Genomic DNA, 19,659 nt, shown 5'->3' with positions numbered 1-19,659 from the left:
TTGTCGAAGACTCCATCCCCTGGAAACAGCAATAGACAAAACAAGACGGATGGTGGCAGCTTTTACAACTGGACTAAAGGTGTCCTCATAATCTATGCCATACCGTTGTTTAAAGCCTTTAGCAACTAGCCTTGCCTTGTAACGATGTAACGCCCTCGATGCGGCTATATCTCCCACGTGTCGAAGCACGACTTAGAGGCATAACCGCATTGAAAGCGATGTCGCAAGTGAGGTAATCTTCATACAACCCATGTAATACATAAGGGAAAGAGATACATAGTTGGCTTACAATCGCCACTTCACACAATTACATGAATAAAGCATTACATCATCCAGATACAATCAAGGTCCGACTACAGAACCAAAATAAAAGAAGACTACCCCAAATGCGACAAGGTCCCCGATCGACCCCAACTGGGCTCCACTACTGATCAACTAGAACGAAACAACACAAAGGACAAGATCTTCAACAAGCTCCTCCTGAGCTGGGTTGCGTCATCTGCGCGGACTCATCGGCACCTGCAAACTGGTTTTGGAAGAATCTGTGAGCCACGGGGACTCAGCAATCTCGCACCCTCACGATCAAGACTATTTAAGCTTATGGGTAAGGTAAAAGTATGAGGTGGAGTTGTAGCAAGCGACTAGCATATATGGTGGCTAACATACGCAAAAGAGAGCGAGAAGAGAAGGCAAAGCACGGTCGATAAAAGTATGATCAAGAAGTGATCCTAGACAACCTACGTCAAGCATAACTCCAACACCGTGTTCACTTCCCGGACTCCGCCGAGAAGAGACCATCACGGTTACACACGCGGTTGATGCATTTTAATTAAGGTCAAGTTCAGGTTTTCTACAACCAGACATTAACAAATTCCCATCTGCCCATAACCGCGGGCACAACTTTCGAAAGTTCAAATCCCTGCAGGGGGTGTCCCAACTTAGCCCATCACAAGCTCTCACGGTCAACGAAGGAATATACCTCCTCCCAAGACATTCTGATCAGACTCGGTATCTCGGTACAACAAGACATCCTCGACAATGGTAAAACAAGTCCAGCAAGACCACCCGATGCGCCGACATCTCGATAGGAGCTACACATATCTCGTTCTCAGGGCAACACCGGATAAGCAATCCGTACAACTAAAACCAGCCCTCGAGTTTCCCCGAGGTGGCGCTGCAAGGGGCTCTAGTTTGGACCAACACTTAGACAAGCACTGGCCCGGGGGGGTTTAAAATAAGATGACCCTTGGGATGCGCGACTCCCAAGGGAAAAAGGCTAGGTGGCGAATGGTAAAACCAAGGTTGGGCCTTGCTGGAGGAGTTTTATTCAAAGCGAACTGTCAAGGGGTTCCCATTATAACCCAACCGCGCAAAATCCGGGAACATAACACCGATATGACGGAAACTAGGGCGGCAAGAGTGGAACAAAACACCAGGCATACGGCCGAGCCTTCCACCCTTTACCAAGTATATAGATGCATTAATTAAATAAGATATATTGTGATATCCCAACAAGTAAACATGTTCCAACAAGGAACAACATCTCCATGTTCCAACAAGGAACAAAACTTCAAACTTCACCTGCAACTAACAACGCTATAAGAGGGGCTGAGCAAAGCGGTAACATAGCCAAACAACGGTTTGCTGGGAAAAGGTGGGTAGGGGCTTGGTTCAACAATATGGGTGGCATGATAAGCAAGTGGTAGGTATCGCAGCATAGGCATAGCAAAAGAGCGAGCATCTAGCAAGCAAAGATAGAAGTGATTTCAAGGGTATGGTCATCTTGCCTGAAATCCCGCAAGGAAGAAGACCGAGTCCATGAAGAAGACAAACGGACGTAGTCGAACGGTTCCTCACAAACACGACGTTATCGGAACCAACCCGATGAAGCAACACCGAAAAGAAGCAAACAACATAGTAAACAACCATCACATAATCATGACACGATGCGCAAACAAGTATGATGCATGTCCGGTTTAATGAAGCATGGCATGGCAAAATGCACAAGCAACCCTACAAATTAAGTGGAGCACAATATGCAACTCCGTTGCATATTGACGAAACACCACGTGACTTATTTAGTTCGATCTCGTTTATGTACCCAACAAGATTAAATGTTGTTAGCATGGCAAGAGATGAAGCAAATGAAAACTACCTATCTAGTCAAGGTTAAATGAGGCCGAAAACAACGAACAACAATTTCCGGAAACTCCACATATGCATATTTTAAAGTTTGGTACTGTTCTGCCCTAAACAACATTTTAGAGTTTTTAAGCATGCAAAGTGAAGCCACCATATTAAACTAGGCATTTTTCCACCCCACTTACATATAAAGTTTATTAAAATCCGAGTTACGGTTATTTAGTTATGAAATAAATCATTTTAGCATGGCATAGGAGCAAATTTAAACATACAGCAAATTAAACATTTTAAACATGGGTGAAAATGACATATTATGAAACTAGATGCAATTCTAAGCATTTTTAATATTAAGTTTATTTTAATATGATGCATCGTTTGTGAGTTACAATATGCATGATCATGAAGGGGTTTTCTGCAAAACTGCTGTCTCTGGAAAAATAGATAAATTTGCCGAACTAAAAAAAAACAAGAGCTGGACCGCAACAGGGGCGGCTGGGCGCAGGGGTTGGCCTCACCTAGTGGGCTGAGGCCCGCTCGGTGCAGAGGCTGGTGCGCTGGGCCAGCTGCGCAGTGGGCTGGTGAGGCGCTGGGCTGTGGTTGGGCCAACGAGGCCGGCTGGCCCAGGCGAGCGAGGCGTGCTCGTCGTCCTCGTGCTCCCGCACGAGCAGGGAGGTTGACGGTGGCGCTGACGAAGGCAGGGAGGAGCGGAGGCGGCGTGATACGAATGGGGCTCGCCGGATCCGCGAGCGGAGGCGTCGGGGCGGCCAGATCCGAGCACGGGAGGTCACCGGGGTTCCGTTCTTGGTCGCGAGGAGGCTCGGCAGTGACCTAGTCGCGGGTCCGGCGGACTTCGATGGTGCGGGCGGCAACAAGATGGCGAGGTGCGGGCGCTGAGCGGGAGGCATGCAAACACCGAGGTTGTGGAGTGGATCCGGGTGGCGAGGATGGCCAGCTGGTTGCTGCTGCTCGCCAGCAGCGGCTGGGTCGACGACGGGGTTGAGGTGCACCTCGGGCACCATGGGTGATACGGGAGATGGACAAACCCAGCGATTGGGGCTCTGCTGCTGCTGCGGGAGCAAGGGGCTCGGGCACGAGGTGGGAGGCGGCAAGGAGCTCCTCTCCCCTGATTCGGGCGCGCGGTGGGGAAGATCGAGCGGGCAGAGGAAGGAGGAGATGGATTGGATTGGATCGGGGGAAAACGAGGAGGGCGGCTGGTTGGTTCGACGCTGATAACAAGGAGAGTGGCGGCGGCGTGGGGATGGGATGGATGGGACAAGGTCCCTAGATTTTAGGGTTTGTCCAAAATAGTCTAGGAGTGGACTATATATATGGAAAAGAGGGAAGTTTAGGGGCTAATCCGTCCCTCCAATTAAAATCGAGCGGTTGAGAATAAAACACTAGGAAGTCCACAACGGTGACGACTGCTCGGGTCGGGTCCGGGACAGCTTTTCGGACGCGCGCGCGAGGGGGGGTTTGATGCACTGAGCAGAGAGGGTTTCGGGCCGTGCGATCGCATCGGACAACTCCGGAAGCGAAGAGGGGAAAGAGGATGGACTAGGTGGGCCGTGGCGAGACTGCGAGGGGGAGAAGAGAGAGAGAGAGCCCGGCATCTGTTTCCGAAGACCGAAAACGTCCGACGAAAAGACCGGCTATAATGCCGCTATAGTTTAACGGTTGGGTTAACAAACGAACTCCGAATGCGGTGAAACTTGATAGGCGGTCTATCTACACTATAATAAGACCACACGCCAACTTTCAACCCATTCCGAGAACATTTTTCGGCCACTTATAAAATAATATTTCGGACGTGCCGCAGGCGCGTGCAAGTGTGTCTGGGCTCAGAACGGACAACGGAGAGAACGAGGAGGCCGGGACGCATGCAAGTTTTGAAAACATGATGATGCAATGCACATGATGACCTGACGAGAAGCAACACGCAAGCGAATGACATGGCAACGACGGCGAATAACTGGACGACAACCGGCACATCGGTCTCGGGGCGTCACAACACTCCACCACTACGAGAGGATCTCGTCCCGAGATCTAGAATGGCGACAACGGAAGCGATAAGAGAAGAGGTAAACCAAATTGCTTCTTTGACAAACGAGTGAAACCAAAGAACCTTGAAAGGTTGAATAACTTGAAAGAAAGAAAACAACAGAGATGAACAAAGTTGAAAGCACTCTGTTAAGAAAGAGGAACAAGGAAGAACAAATTCGGACAGCACTCCGGTAGAAAAGAGAAGCAAAATTTGATAAGATGAGAGAACTTGAAAAGACGGCACGATACTCCGGTTAAATGGACAATCATAAGAAGAACATGATCTTTGATGAAACAAGATGATGGTTGAAGAAAGCAACATCACAATGCCTCCGGAACGAAAGAATATAGTATAGATAATTGGAAAAGAATGGAGAAGAAAATGCCATCTTATGCCACAAAAGAGCTTGAGAAGCCATCCTTAGGGAACGGGTCGAGCGGATTTGTTGGAAAACCAACAACGAAAGGAATAAGCTTGATATGGTCTTATGGAATACATCTCAAATTATGAGGTGACAACCTGCCACTCACGGGAAGCAGAATTGGATTGATATGAACAAGGAGACGAGAAACTTACATCACTGGGAGGATAAATGAAGAACTTGGGTCCTTTATAAGCACCATAATAGCAACAATCCTTAGGGAAAACTTTAGGTGAAATATAACCCAAGATAGCTCCAACGAAGAGGTTGATGGATTTAAAATACCTCATTCTTAACAATATGTGAATCATGAACCATGAGGTCAAATTATCAAGAATGACATAATACCACCTCCAATGATGTAACGCCCCGGACACACCCGCCGGTGGTCGTTACTCCTGGTAGGATCTAGACTGGCCCCAAAGATCAATACTAGTCTTTTCTGCGCACATTGTCCTCACTCATGCGCACCCGGGAGCAACTTCCCGGTCGGTCACCCATCCTGACACTACTCCAAGCTGAGCACGCTTAACTTTGAAGTTCTGTCCGAATGGGCTCCCGGAAAAGAAGGAATTCCTTATTGATATGAGTAGTCTATCATCCCTAATAAGCCAGGCCATCACATACACCCCCACTTAGAGGAACCGACGTCCTCGTCGGGCCAAAGGAACGTTCCCTCTTGGCTCATACGTCTGTGCATCCAGTCCGGTACATGTACCATGCCGTGTGCCACGACGGGTCACAAACGTCATGAACAACATGACCACGCACCTGTCCGCAACCATCCGTGTAACCGCGAGGGTCGGCTCTGATACCAACTTGTAACGCCCCGGACACACCCGCCGGTGGTCGTTACTCCTGGCAGGATCTAGACTGGCCCCAAAGATCAATACTAGTCTTTTCTGCGCACATTGTCCTCACTCGTGCGCACCCGGGAGCAACTTCCCGGTCGATCACCCATCCTGACACTACTCCAAGCTGAGCACGCTTAACTTTGAAGTTCTGTCTGAATGGGCTCCCGGAAAAGAAGGAATTCCTTATTGATATGAGTAGTCTATCATCCCTAATAAGCCAGGCCATCACAAATGATAAAGTAGAAAAAAATTGCGCTCCGGATTACAATATGAAGAATATTTGAGCTCTTCGGAAAAGAATCTCGATGAAAACTTCGAGAAGGGATAAAATCCTTGATGAACCATCATGTAAAACCTTCATGAAGAACTTCGCTAAAACAAAAGAATGATCAAACGGAAAGAAAGGGTAGTTGAAAACACAAGGTGAAGCCTTGCAATGATATAGATGGAGCTTCGCGACGAGATAATGCGGAAAAGCTTGGAACTCCAGAAAAGAAAAGATGAAACAAGTTCGACCGAGAATTTTGATGAGGCTTTGGAATAAGGAATTGAATTTACTCGATGAAACAAGAATAAGAATTACATTATGCTTATCCTTCACCAATTAAATTGATGACAATCAACGGATTTGACATATTACTTATTCTCGTAGAAAGGATTAAGATAGATACAGCGCAAACTTGAGAAAGTCTTCCAGGAACCACCGGAAGGATTGAAACAACGAATAAATTGATATGATAATGAAGGAAAAGAAATCTTTGGAGAACCACCATAAGAATTGAAAAAGAACGAATAAAACCTAAAGAAACACCGGGAAGAATTAAGCAAATGAACGAAGACGCTTGAGAGAATTTAGATACATGAGAGAGAAGAGATCACGAGCTGATTAGAGATCACTTGATGCACCGGTAAAATTTGAGAATGATAGCTGAAAGCTGAGAATGAATAAACTCTGAGATGATGGACTCCGGAGAAGCACACTGAAAAGAATCTTGAAATGCTCCGGATAGGTGAAAAGAATTCTCACAATCGAAAAACAATTATGAAAGGATGGCAACAAGCTAGAATCACGAATCTTGAAGAGAATGGAGCAAGATTGAGAGAAGAAACTTCTTCGGTCTTCAAATGCAGAGAATGATGATGAGGAACACCACCATGAATTGTTTAGATACTCTGGAAGAATAAAAAAACGAAGAGGTTGAGCCAAGGATGAAAAGAATTTAACCGATCTTGGGGAAAGGCATTTGACTGAAGATAAATCATTCTTATGTCAAACTTCGAAAAGAAATTTGAGGATAGCTTCGGGAAAATAAATAGAAGAGTCAGGTAAGATCCTGGAAAAAGACCTGTGGGTTAGGGCCCACTCAAAAGAAACACCGTAGAACAATTCAAAAGAGAGAAAGCACCGGTTGAATTAAATGGCTTGAATGAGATAACATCCTCAAAAGATCTTGAACGACTGCAGAGTGGAAACACGAATCTTCGAGATATCTTCGGCACTCCGGAACAATTGAATAGCGAGAGGTGAATGATTAAGAATTGCACCGGCATGAGAAAACATTGAAAACGAGGAAAGGGATATGATCAACAACAAGACTTGAATGGAATCCACCGGAGAAGAAAACGAGTGAAGAGTGACGAACTAGTAGAACATCTTCATGGAAACCACCGGGTAAGAATATTGATGGAAAAGAATGGAGAGACTTCACATGAATAAAAGGATACTTGATTAAGAAATCCGAGTCCTTGAGGAAAAAGGGGGGGGGGGGGGGAAAAAACAAAGGCAACTTGGAGACGGATGAAACAAACACCATTGAGAAGAACTAATACTTGATCTTGCGAATGTTGAAGTGATCGGATCCACTTGAAGAGAAACACACCAGTGAAAAAGGATTGACATGACAATCTCGATTATCAAGAAGGATTAGTATTCACATCAGAGTATGAGAACACCATTTGGGAAAGGTATGGAATCAACACTTGACTTCGAAGCAACCCGAATACCACAACTCAAAACAAAACAAAAGGATTGGCTTGCAGAATAAGCTGGAACAAACATATGATAGAGATTTCGTCCGAAGTTTTCGTGGTGGGGCCTACACGGGCTCGATCGTACAGCACCGTCATGTACAAGGCAGTGCACATGACATACGAAGCGTCCCCGAGTCGGCATAGCCAAGGACTCTTTTAGACACAAAGAGACCACTGTAAAATCGACCGTGAATAGGCGGACCACTAGACGTCGAACCCCAATTTCATATCATACATCTGTTGGAAAGATATCCTAAGAGCTACTAGAATTCCCACTTATAAAACTCACGAACCTTTCCGGTTATGCAATCAGGTGTTGGGGATACAGGGGAAGCATAATATCTCACCCAAATCTAGCAAATCCTACATCCAACTGTATCCATCCTTCAACACATAACCGAGAAACCTTCGGAAATCGTCTACCTCAACCTTTGAAAAGCATCCGTTATACAAGTTATGGCAATACTCCCGAACTCCCGCCCCAGTACTGGGTGGCGTCGAGGTTATCTCACCAACGAACTGCATAAAAGAGATTTTTGATGTCGGCGTACTAAACTCAGGTATTCCAGAACTGCAACGATAAAATTATGACGACAACACCTCGGAGCTCAACTCCCCGGGACACTTCCACAAAACCCCTGACAGGAGGCACGAAGACAATGTTCTCGTCATAAAACCATCGGAACGATTCCAAGATACCCGCGTGATCCTAAATTTTTTTTAGTGAAATTTGAGAATAGAAGAGTCAAAACTCTACGTCAGGATGCCTTACCAGAGCGATGAGGAGACTGGGAAGTAAAAAAAATCCCTAAACTCTCCGATATATAATTCCTAAATGACACAAATAATTTTTCTAGACTCAACAACGGCTGCTAAAAACGATCAAGCAGTGGGGGCTCCTAAGGTCGGGGAAGGCTCTGATTACCAACTTGTAACGCCCTCGATGCGGCTATATCTCCCACGTGTCGAAGCACGACTTAGAGGCATAACTGCATTGAAAGCGATGTTGCAAGTGAGGTAATCTTCACACAACCCATGTAATACATAAGGGAAAGAGATACATAGTTGGCTTACAATTACATGAATAAAGCATTACATCATCCAGATACAATCAAGGTCCGACTACGGAACCAAAATAAAAGAAGACTACCCCAAATGCGACAAGGTCCCCGATCGACCCCAACTGGGCTCCACTACTGATCAACTAGAACGAAACAACACAAAGGACAAGATCTTCAACAAGCTCCTCCTGAGCTGGGTTGCGTCATCTGCGCGGACTCATCGGCACCTGCAAACTGGTTTTGGAAGAATCTGTGAGCCACGGGGACTCAGCAATCTCGCACCCTCGCGATCAAGACTATTTAAGCTTATGGGTAAGGTAAAAGTATGAGGTGGAGCTGTAGCAAGCGACTAGCATATATGGTGGCTAACATATGCAAAAGAGAGCGAGAAGAGAAGGCAAAGCACGGTCGATAAAAGTATGATCAAGAAGTGATCCTAGACAACCTACGTCAAGCATAACTCCAACACCGTGTTCACTTCCCGTACTCCGCCGAGAAGAGACCATCATGGTTACACACGCGGTTGATGCATTTTAATTAAGGTCAAGTTCAGGTTTTCTACAACCAGACATTAACAAATTCCCATCTGCCCATAACCGCGGGCACAACTTTCGAAAGTTCAAATCCCTGCAGGGGGTGTCCCAACTTAGCCCATCACAAGCTCTCACGGTCAACGAAGGAATATACCTCCTCCCAAGACATTCTGATCAGACTCGGTATCTCGGTACAACAAGACATCCTCGACAATGGTAAAACAAGTCCAGCAAGACCACCCGATGCGCCGACATCTCGATAGGAGCTGCACATATCTCGTTCTCAGGGCAACACCGGATAAGCAATCCGTACAACTAAAACCAGCCCTCGAGTTTCCCCGAGGTGGCGCTGCAAGGGGCTCTAGTTTGGACCAACACTTAGACAAGCACTGGCCCGGGGGGGTTTAAAATAAGATGACCCTTGGGATGCGCGACTCCCAAGGGAAAAAGGCTAGGTGGCGAATGGTAAAACCAAGGTTGGGCCTTGCTGGAGGAGTTTTATTCAAAGCGAACTGTCAAGGGGTTCCCATTATAACCCAACCGCGCAAAATCCGGGAACATAACACCGATATGACGGAAACTAGGGCGGCAAGAGTGGAACAAAACACCAGGCATACGGCCGAGCCTTCCACCCTTTACCAAGTATATAGATGCATTAATTAAATAAGATATATTGTGATATCCCAACAAGTAAACATGTTCCAACAAGGAACAACATCTCCATGTTCCAACAAGGAACAAAACTTCAAACTTCACCTGCAACTAACAACGCTATAAGAGGGGCTGAGCAAAGCGGTAACATAGCCAAACAACGGTTTGCTGGGAAAAGGTGGGTTAGGGGCTTGGTTCAACAATATGGGTGGCATGATAAGCAAGTGGTAGGTATCGCAGCATAGGCATAGCAAAAGAGCGAGCATCTAGCAAGCAAAGATAGAAGTGATTTCAAGGGTATGGTCATCTTGCCTGAAATCCCGCAAGGAAGAAGACCGAGTCCATGAAGAAGACAAACGGACGTAGTCGAACGGTTCCTCACAAACACGACGTTATCGGAACCAACCCGTAGAAGCAACACCGGAAAGAAGCAAACAACATAGTAAACAACCATCACATAATCATGGCACGATGCGCAAACAAGTATGATGCATGTCCGGTTTAATGAAGCATGGCATGGCAAAATGCACAAGCAACCCTACAAATTAAGTGGAGCACAATATGCAACTCCGTTGCATATTGACGAAACACCACGTGACTTATTTAGTTCGATCTCGTTTATGTACCCAACAAGATTAAATGTTGTTAGCATGGCAAGAGATGAAGCAAATGAAAACTACCTATCTAGTCAAGGTTAAATGAGGCCGGAAACAACGAACAACAATTTCTCGAAACTCCTCATATGCATATTTTAAAGTTTGGTACTGTTCTGCCCTAAACAATATTTTAGAGTTGTTAAGCATGCAAAGTGAAGCCACCATATTAAACTAGGCATTTTCCACCCCACTTACATATAAAGTTTATTAAAATCCGAGTTATGGTTACTTAGTTATGAAATAAATCATTTTAGCATGGCATAGGAGCAAATTTAAACATACAGCAAATTAAACATTTTAAACATGGGTGAAAATGACATATTATGAAACTAGATGCAATTCTAAGCAATTTTCATATTAAGTTTATTTTAATATGATGCATCGTTTGTGAGTTACAATATGCATGATCATGAAGGGGTTTTCTGCAAAACTGCTGTCTCTGAAAAAATAGATAAATTCGCCGAACTGAAAAAAAACAAGAGCTGGACCGCAACAGGGGCGGCTGGGCGCAGGGGTTGGCCTCACCTAGTGGGCTGAGGCCCGCTCGGTGCAGAGGCTGGTGCGCTGGGCCAGCTGCGCAGTGGGCTGGGGAGGCGCTGGGCTGTGGTTGGGCCAACGAGGCCGGCTGGCCCAGGCGAGCGAGGCGTGCTCGTTGTCCTCGAGCTCCCACACGAGCAGGGAGGTTGACGGTGGCGCTGACGAAGGCAGGGAGGAGCGGAGGCGGCGTGATACGAATGGGGCTCGCCGGATCCGCGAGCGGAGGCGTCGGGGCGGCCAGATCCGAGCATGGGAGGTCACCGGGGTTCCGTTCTTGGTCGCGAGGAGGCTCGGCAGTGACCTAGTCGCGGGTCCGGCGGACCTTCGATGGTGCGGGCAGCAGCAAGATGGCGAGGTGCGGGCGCTGAGCGGGAGGCGTGCAAACACCGAGGTGGTGGAGTGGATCCGGGTGGCGAGGATGGCCTGCTGGTTGCTGCTGCTCGCCGGCAGCGGCTGGGTCGACGACGGGGTCGAGGTGCACCTCGGGCGCCATGGGTGATACGGGAGATGGACAAACCCAGCGATTGGGGCTCTGCTGCTGCTGCGGGAGCAAGGGGCTCGGGCACGAGGTGGGAGGCGGCAAGGAGCTCCTCTCCCCTGATTCGGGCGCGGGGTGGGGAAGATCGAGCGGGCAGAGGAAGGAGGAGATGGATTGGATTGGATCGGGGGAAAACGAGGAGGGCGGCTGGTTGGTTCAACGCTGATAACAAGGAGAGTGGCGGCGGCGTGGGGATGGGATGGATGGGACAAGGTCCCTAGATTTTAGGGTTTGTCCAAAATAGTCTAGGAGTGGACTATATATATGGAAAAGAGGGAAGTTTAGGGGCTAATCGTCCCTCCAATTAAAATCGAGCGGTTGAGAATAAAACACTAGGAAGTCCAAATAAGAAAACGGTGATGTTTTGTAGACGTTTGGGGATGATCCGGACACAACGGTGACGACTGCTCGGGTCGGGTCCGGGACAGCTTTTTGGACGCGCGCGCGAGGGGGGGTTTGATGCACTGAGCAGAGAGGGTTTCGGGCCGTGCGATCGCATCAGACAACTCCGGAAGCGAAGAGGGGAAAGAGGATGGATTAGGTGGGCCGTGGCAAGACTGCGAGGGGGAGAAGAGAGAGAGAGCCCGGCATCTGTTTCCGAAGACCGAAAACGTCCGACGAAAAGACCGGCTATAATGCCGCTATAGTTTAACGGTTGGGCTAACAAACGAACTCCGAATGCGGTGAAATCTACACTATAATAAGACCACACGCCAACTTTCAACCCATTCCAAGAACATTTTTAGGCCACTTATAAAATAATATTTCAGACGTGCCGTGGGCGCGTGCAAGTGTGTCTGGGCTTAGAACGGACAACGGAGAGAACGAGGAGGCCGGGACGCATGCAAGTTTTGAAAACATGATGATGCAATGCACATGATGACATGACAAGAAGCAACACGCAAGCGAATGACATGGCAACGACGGCGAATAACTGGACGACAACTGGCACATCGGTCTCGGGGCGTCACAAACGATCAACTGTTCCATCAGACTTCCTTTTGATCCTAAAGACCCACTTGCAGTCAATAAGATTTTTACCTTGTTTTGGTGGAACCAAATGCCACGTTTTATTTTTCTGTAGTGCCACATACTCCTCATGCATTGCTTTTCTCCACTTCTCATCACCAAGAGCCTCCTCAAGTGTGGTAGGCTCACCTGGTTCACCTGTAGAACAGATCATACCATATTTGGTTATGTGCTTGTAATTAATTGGCTTAATTACCCCTGATTGTAGTCGTGTACGGTGCTGCTGTGTGGCTGCATTGTTTTGCGCCACAGAGGATCCCATGGCAGAATCAGGGGGTGAAATCTGCGCCTGATCCGAGGCAGATCCGCCTGCGCCACCAGTTTCCACATGGTCCGCTCCTAGCTGATCTTCTGTGGCGGCTGGCTGTTGTGGAAAAGGCGGATCCGGCGCAGAAGATCCCCCCCGACCGGAGCCAGTGCCTGCTACGTCCGGTCCCGCGCCAGCCAATCGAACCGCGTCGCGCCGCTTGTAGACAGCCGGCTGGCTCCCGAAGCGCGAGCCGATCGGGCCAGCAGTAGCCTGGCACGTGGCAGCTGCTGATTCGCGTGGGCTAGTGGAGCCGCTGCTGCCAACCGCAGCTGGCCGCGTGGTCAACGCGGAGAAGGGCGCGGGCGCTGCTGTCGCAGCACCGCGCGCTATCACGCCTGTCGCTCCGGATCCCGGGGCAGATATTCCTGCCGCTGCTGACGCGCCGAATCCCGAGGCTGATCCACCTGCTGCTGCTTGCACGCCAGATCCCGAGGCGGATTTGCTCCCTTCGCCGCGACACATACGATATGGATGGACTGTTGGGCTGTTTTCTTCGCTGTTTGCACCGTTTTCTTCGCTGTTTTCGCCACTATGATCTCATGTGTCATCACAAGGCTCATGCATATGGTTAAGAGGATTAGTCAACAAATGATCATCACAGTTATCGTGTCCCCCTTGATCATGACCGGAGAGATGAGGTGGTAGGAGAAGGATCTCCTTGCGATGTAAGGCGCCGGCATTAGGGTGGAGATCAACAAAAGGAAATTTTGTCTCGTCAAAAACAACATCTCTAGATATGTAGACACGACCAGTGGAGATATCAAGACATTTAACTCCTTTATGCTGAGCACTATACCCAAGAAACGCACACTGTTTGGAACGAAACATAAGCTTGCGAGTGTTGTAGGGGCGAAGATTTGGCCAACAAGCGCATCCAAAAACACGAAGAGATTTATAGTCCGGTTTTGTGTGGAAAAGCCTTTCTAAGGGAGTTTCATTGTTGATAACCCGACTAGGAAGCATGTTTATGATGTGTACAGCAGTGAGGAATGCTTCGTCCCAAAATTTTAAGGGCATAGAGGCTCCGGCCAAGAGAGCAAGGCCAACCTCAACAATGTGCCTGTGCTTACGTTCCGCAGACCCATTTTGTTGGTGAGCGTGAGGGCATGACACTTGTTGGGAAATCCCTAGTGTTTGGAAGAAGGTGTTGAGTTTTTCGTACTCCCACCCCAGTCGGATTGGACAGCAAGAATCTTTCGATCAAACTGTCGTTCTACAAGAGCTTGAAAGTTTTTAAAGACTTGGAAAACTTCTGACCTCTTTTTAAGAAAGTGAAGCCAAGAGAACTTGCTGTAATCATCAATGAAACTGACATAGTACGTGTGTCTACCAACAGAGCTTGGGGCAGGACCCCATACATCGGAAAAAATTAATTGCAATGGTTGAGTAGAAACACTAGTGGAAACAGGATAAGAAAGTTGATGACTTTTTGCTCTCTGACAAGAATCACAAATGGTTTCAACATTGCGCTCACCAACAAGCGGGAGCTTATTCTTTTTAAGTAAACGATCAACTAAGGAAAATGAAGCATGCCCTAAACGGTCGTGCCATCGTGTGGCCGAAAGCTTGATAGCACCACAAGCTTGTTTATTGTATCTTCGAAGCTCCGGAATCAACGGGTAAAGGCCTCGAACACATCTACCTCGATAGAGAGTTTTCCTCGTGACCTGATCCTTGATCAAAAAGAAGAAGGGATGAAATTCAATGTAAACATGATTATCAAGGGTGATTCGATGGACAGATAGAAGGTTCTTGTCAGTGCTAGGGACATGCAAAATTTTCCTAAGATGAAATTTTCAACGTGGGGTACGAAAAACTGAATGACCAATGTGACATATCCTCATACCTGCACCACTTGCGGTGTGGATCTGGTCCTTGCCGTGATACTTCTCCTTGAGTGTCACCTTTTCCAGTTCGCCGGTAAGATGGTTCGTTGCGCCGCTGTCAAGATACCAATTGGTATTGACGCCATATGAACCGTCAGCAGCAGCAGCAACTTTTTCTTCATCTTCAAAGGAGGCCTCATCCTCATCAAACCGGTACCAGCAGTCCCTCGCCGTATGGCCCGGTTTGCCGCAGATTTGGCAGCGCACCGCGTAGGGGCGCGACCTGGAAGAACCGCCACGTCGGCCCCTGGTGTTGGTGTAGTTTGGCCATCCGTTGCGGGAGTTGGACCCGCCGTTGTTGCCGCCGCTCCCTTGCTTGCCCTTGGAGCGAGGGGGACCATGGTGACGAGCATTGCCGTCGCGCCCACGCGTCGCGACGTTAGCCGACGACTTGAAGCCGCCCGATCCCTGGTACTGCGCCACCCTCTGATCAAAGTTGCTAAGCATGGAAAAAAGCTCATCGAGGGATACCGGGGTGATGCGGGCGTCGAGGACGGAGACGAGTGGCTGGCAGTCCATGTCGAGGCTGTGCAGGATGTAGGAGATGAGTTCATCATCCTGGAAAGGTATCCCGGCGGCGGCCAGCTCATCTGCGAAGCCACGCATCTCGGCGAAGTAGGTGGCGACGGTCTTGTTGCCCTTCAGGGTGTTCACCAGAGAGGTTCTGATGTTGTTTACGCGACTGAGCGACTGCGAGGAAAACATCCCCGACAACGCCACCCAGAGCTCGCGCGCCGTGGTGATCGCGGTCACCTGCACGAGCACCTCCTTGGTGAGGTTGTTCAGCAGGTACCCGAGCACCTGCTGGTCCTCTCGCACCCAGATAGAGTGGAGGGGATTCAGCTCAGAGGATTCCTTCCCATCTTTGTTCTTGGTGTGGAGGATCTTGGCCGGCTCCGGTATCGTGCCGTCGACGTAACCGAAGACACCCGCGCCCCTCAGCTACGGCATGATCTGCGCGCGCCAGAGGACGTAGTTGGTGCGGGAGAGCCTCTCCGTGACTTGGCCATTGGGACCAGCCTGGGAGGCACCGGAGGAAGAGGAAGACGACATAGTTGCACTGGATGGAGTTCTAGGGTTTAGACGTGGAAGAGAAGGGCTCTGATTACCATGTGCGATGGTGGAAAGCGTCGTACCTCAACTCGAGGGGACGCCGTACGTGTTTATAGGCAGGGGCGTACCTCCCTGATAGCGCATACAGTTTAGATTACATCTTGGAGAGGAAGCTAGAGATAAGATTACAAAGGGAAGATAAAGATAGATCCTAGCTAATCAACTCTACGAACTACCTAAGATGATCTGGTGCGGCTGCCTCCTTGTCACGCACGTAAGAATGTTGTTTGACACTTCGTACCTGCAGGGAAAGCATGTCAAGGATAAAGACTAGTAGAGCACTATAATAAAGCCTGGTGCATAGATAAACAATTGCATTCCACTTCTGTCTTGCCTACATTAAATTCCATGTTAAGAACTTGCTAGCCTTCCAAATAAGCAAATCCTAGTTTCTATATCAAGTAAACTAATAAGCAGATAAGAACATAACCTTTACTGATAAGAAAATCTCCAAACATTACAAAAGTTCTAGATATGTAAGAAAGCACACCAACAAGATTTGGACAACCAGAAAGGAGTAAGTCTGTCTGGCCAACCATGTATTTTAGTTGACAAGCATTGGCGCTGTTGTTCCATTGTAAAATGCAATATTCCCTTTTAGTTGCCCCTAAGCCAAGAAAGCAATCATAACAAATGCGGATATCCCACAACTACCCATGCAATTCCATTAACAGAGCATATTTGGAGATCCCCTTTAAAATCAGCGCTGTTTAGCAGCAGATGATGATTTGTTACGGAGCCCCTCGATGCGGAGTAGAAGAAGCTATGGACTAGTAAGATAACAGAATGTGAAACATACTAAAACTGTTTAATAAAACTAGTTCAGTATATTTTTCAGGTGTGTCCTATTAGGTAAGAAAACATCCTCAAATTGTTTTTTTTAATACACATCTTGTCATCTAGACCTCTACCCCAGAAATTTACATGCCCTCATTAGTTCAGTAGCAGCTAGTACTCAGCAATTGTCTGGTTTGTGAGACTAGTCGGACAGAGATAAATAAATAAATTAGGAGGGGGGTTGGGTTGGGTTAGTAGCGGCAGGTTATGGAAGAACGGATTACTACATACATCTTGCGCTGCTTGAGGATCCTCATGGCGCGCACCTTGACAGCCTCCTGCGTGGGGCCTGGTCTTCTTGATCTGCTCCTTGTAAATCTATATCTTCAATCCTCGCAGCCTTCATCAACCCTTTCAGCTCTTTATTGGCAGCCTTCATTGCAGTCATCTGCAAAATGAAGGACACTTCAACTTAATCTTGGGAGCCAGAACCGGGATCAACGATGAACTTGATATATAGGAAATTAAGGCAGCATACATTCTGTTGAGCATCTTAATTCCCTCCTGTGCGAGAGCAACTTGGTCAAGATTATAAGTTTGGTTGTACAGCATGCCACATTGTCCTTCATACCAGTAGGGAGAGCATGGGGAGTATAAAGATTAGAGCACTAGACTACAATGATTAAATGATACAGGATAATGAGCAGCTCAAGTTAAGAACAACAATAGCATTCCAACTTCTGTGTTGTGCAAGCTAAGAGCTTGCTAACAGGTAATCTATGCAGATAAGTGCACAACCTTTACCTACAAGGAGCGCCCACAAAGAGAGGAGAAGAAGACGTGGCTGCGGCATGCTGTGGGCATTTCATCGAACAGGCGGTGCGCGGGAGCTGATCTTTATGGCCCCGGTCGCCTACCTCCTCCAAATTCCCTTCCTGTCCCTGAAATCGATGCTCAGCGACCAAAATTAGCAGCAAGACACAAACAATTAACATTTTCCTTCATCCGTGGCATAAATCACCAGAAGTTGTAGATCAAGAGAGCACGAGGCGGCGACCACGCAGCACCTACTGAGAATGAGACTGGGAGAAGAGCACCCAGCTTGTCATAGCAGAGCTCGCCGATGTGGTCGGTACCATTGCCGACGAGCGGACACCGCCGGGGCCGCAACTTGCCGGCGGTGGCCAGCGGGCCGGAGCATGGAAAGACAGTATTTCTTTTTGGGCTGTGTCCGCCCCTTGCCGGCCCACAGCCGGGAACTACAGGCGAGTGCTACTTGTTGCTCGCTAAAAGCGATAATGGTAAAACACTAGATTTTTCTCCATTTTCTCAAAAAAATAAACTAGATTCATTCAATTTATTGTGAAATCAAAATTTTCTTATTGATTGAAAGGGAATTTAATTACAGTATCTACTTTGTGAATAGTCCTAAATCAGAATGTCAGTCTTCCCAAGCTATGTCTCACCTCTGAAGTTCTAGATTTCCAATATCGGCTTGTTTGGATTTCTCATGTTCGCATCCTTGGTAAGAAAAAATATTTATTCTGGTTCAGATAATAAATTTGATTGACCAGTATTCATCTAGAAAAAAAAATCAAAATCATTGATCCAAGTTTGTGGTAAAAGAGAAAGAAAGTTCGACAACTAAACAGGTAACTTATTGAAATTGATTGCTGACAGTGCTAGAATTTTTTTCATCTCGTAACTTCAACTCCCTCTATAAAGAAATATACGAGCCTCTAGATCACTACTTTAGTGATCTTAGCGCTCTTATAATTTTTTTAGAGGGAGTACTTTACATTTCGATCTTGGCGGGCCAAGTCGATGTCAGAGGGCCTTTAGTCCCGGTTCTGGAACCGGGACAAAACAAACGGGACTAATGCCCATTATCTTTAGACCCGGTTGGCTTATGAACCGGGACTAAAGGAGTTCCACGTGGCTGCTGTCCAGGACTAAAGGAATTTTTTTTGAAAAAATGATTTTTTTCGAATTTCCAATTTCTCAATTATTTGACAATTTAATCTCTAATCACCCTCATCACTGCTCAACTCATTCCAAATCGTCTAACTTCCCGGCTGGTCACCCATCCTCTCACTACTACAGCTTAAGCACGCTTAACTTCCGAATTCTATTCCCCCTAGTTTCCAAGTCTGCACTTGTTGTTTTCCTAACAATAGTAAGCTATCAATCCTATTAACCCTTAGGAGTTGAACTTGAGCATAAAGTCACACGTTTCACCGTTTGAGTTTGAAACTATTATTCTAAAAAATGATGATTATTTTGTAACACTAATATTTCTTGAATAAGTAGTTTGACAAAAAATTCAAAAAAACTTAAATTTGAGGATAACTTATTTTCCTTTCAGAATTTAAGGATTCTAAAAATTTCCAAAACGACATACGGCAGTCGAAATCGGAACCGGATTTTCGTTCTGAACATTTTGATATATTATACGTTTTTTTCGACATCGTATGCAAAATCTATAGCTGTTTACATTTTCATAACACTTTTTTTGCAAAACATGTCGAAATTTATGTATAACTTTTGTGTTCCGTACATTAATGTATTGATGGGAATTCCTACCAATCCATTGTAAAAATAGGCGGGCGCGGCAACGCTCACCTTCGATGGTCTAGTACCATATGTTGCCGTGTCCAGGACATCCGTTCTCTAATTCCTGTGTCATTTTTCCACAGGCACGAGGAAAGAAAAAAGAGGTAGAGATGACGATAATGAAGAATAAAAACAGGCAGCCGAGCAGTAGCTGCCTAAGGAAAGAAAAGAGGCAGACACGGAAGAATAGTCATCCAGAAGTATCTTCCACTCAACTGTTGCGTGTTGACTGACTAAGACCTCATAACACTGGACGACACATTCTTAAATATTCACCAACAGTATCCACGGAATCACATCCCCCAACCAATACACAACATGCAAACACTAGGCAGCAAAATGGGATCTTCCTCAACACCATCTTGGAAACTTATTGTGCTTTATCTTCATCGCATTCATGCAAGTGTTTACTGCCGTTTCTGTTATGTTGTATTGTACATCTCTATGCACTACTAGGATCTACCAA

At 47.0% G+C, this 19,659-nt stretch overlaps 1 protein-coding gene across 1 annotated transcript in view; it reads right to left on the bottom strand.

Annotated features, from left to right (window-relative positions):
- LOC125540784 (vacuolar protein sorting-associated protein 60.1-like) overlaps positions 1 to 16,930 on the bottom strand; it is a 34,304-nt gene extending 17,374 nt beyond the window's left edge. The window contains exon 1 of the mRNA XM_048704347.1: positions 16,870 to 16,930. Within this exon, the coding sequence (XP_048560304.1) occupies positions 16,870 to 16,897 (28 nt within the window). The 5' untranslated portion in view covers positions 16,898 to 16,930. The remainder of the gene's footprint in view (positions 1 to 16,869) is intronic.
- Positions 16,931 to 19,659: the final 2,729 nt, after the last annotated feature.

Source organism: Triticum urartu, chromosome 1, assembly GCF_003073215.2.
Source record: "Triticum urartu cultivar G1812 chromosome 1, Tu2.1, whole genome shotgun sequence".
NCBI lineage: Eukaryota > Viridiplantae > Streptophyta > Magnoliopsida > Poales > Poaceae > Triticum > Triticum urartu.
Note: the sequence above shows the minus strand (reverse complement) of the source record. Positions and strands in the feature narration are given on the sequence as shown.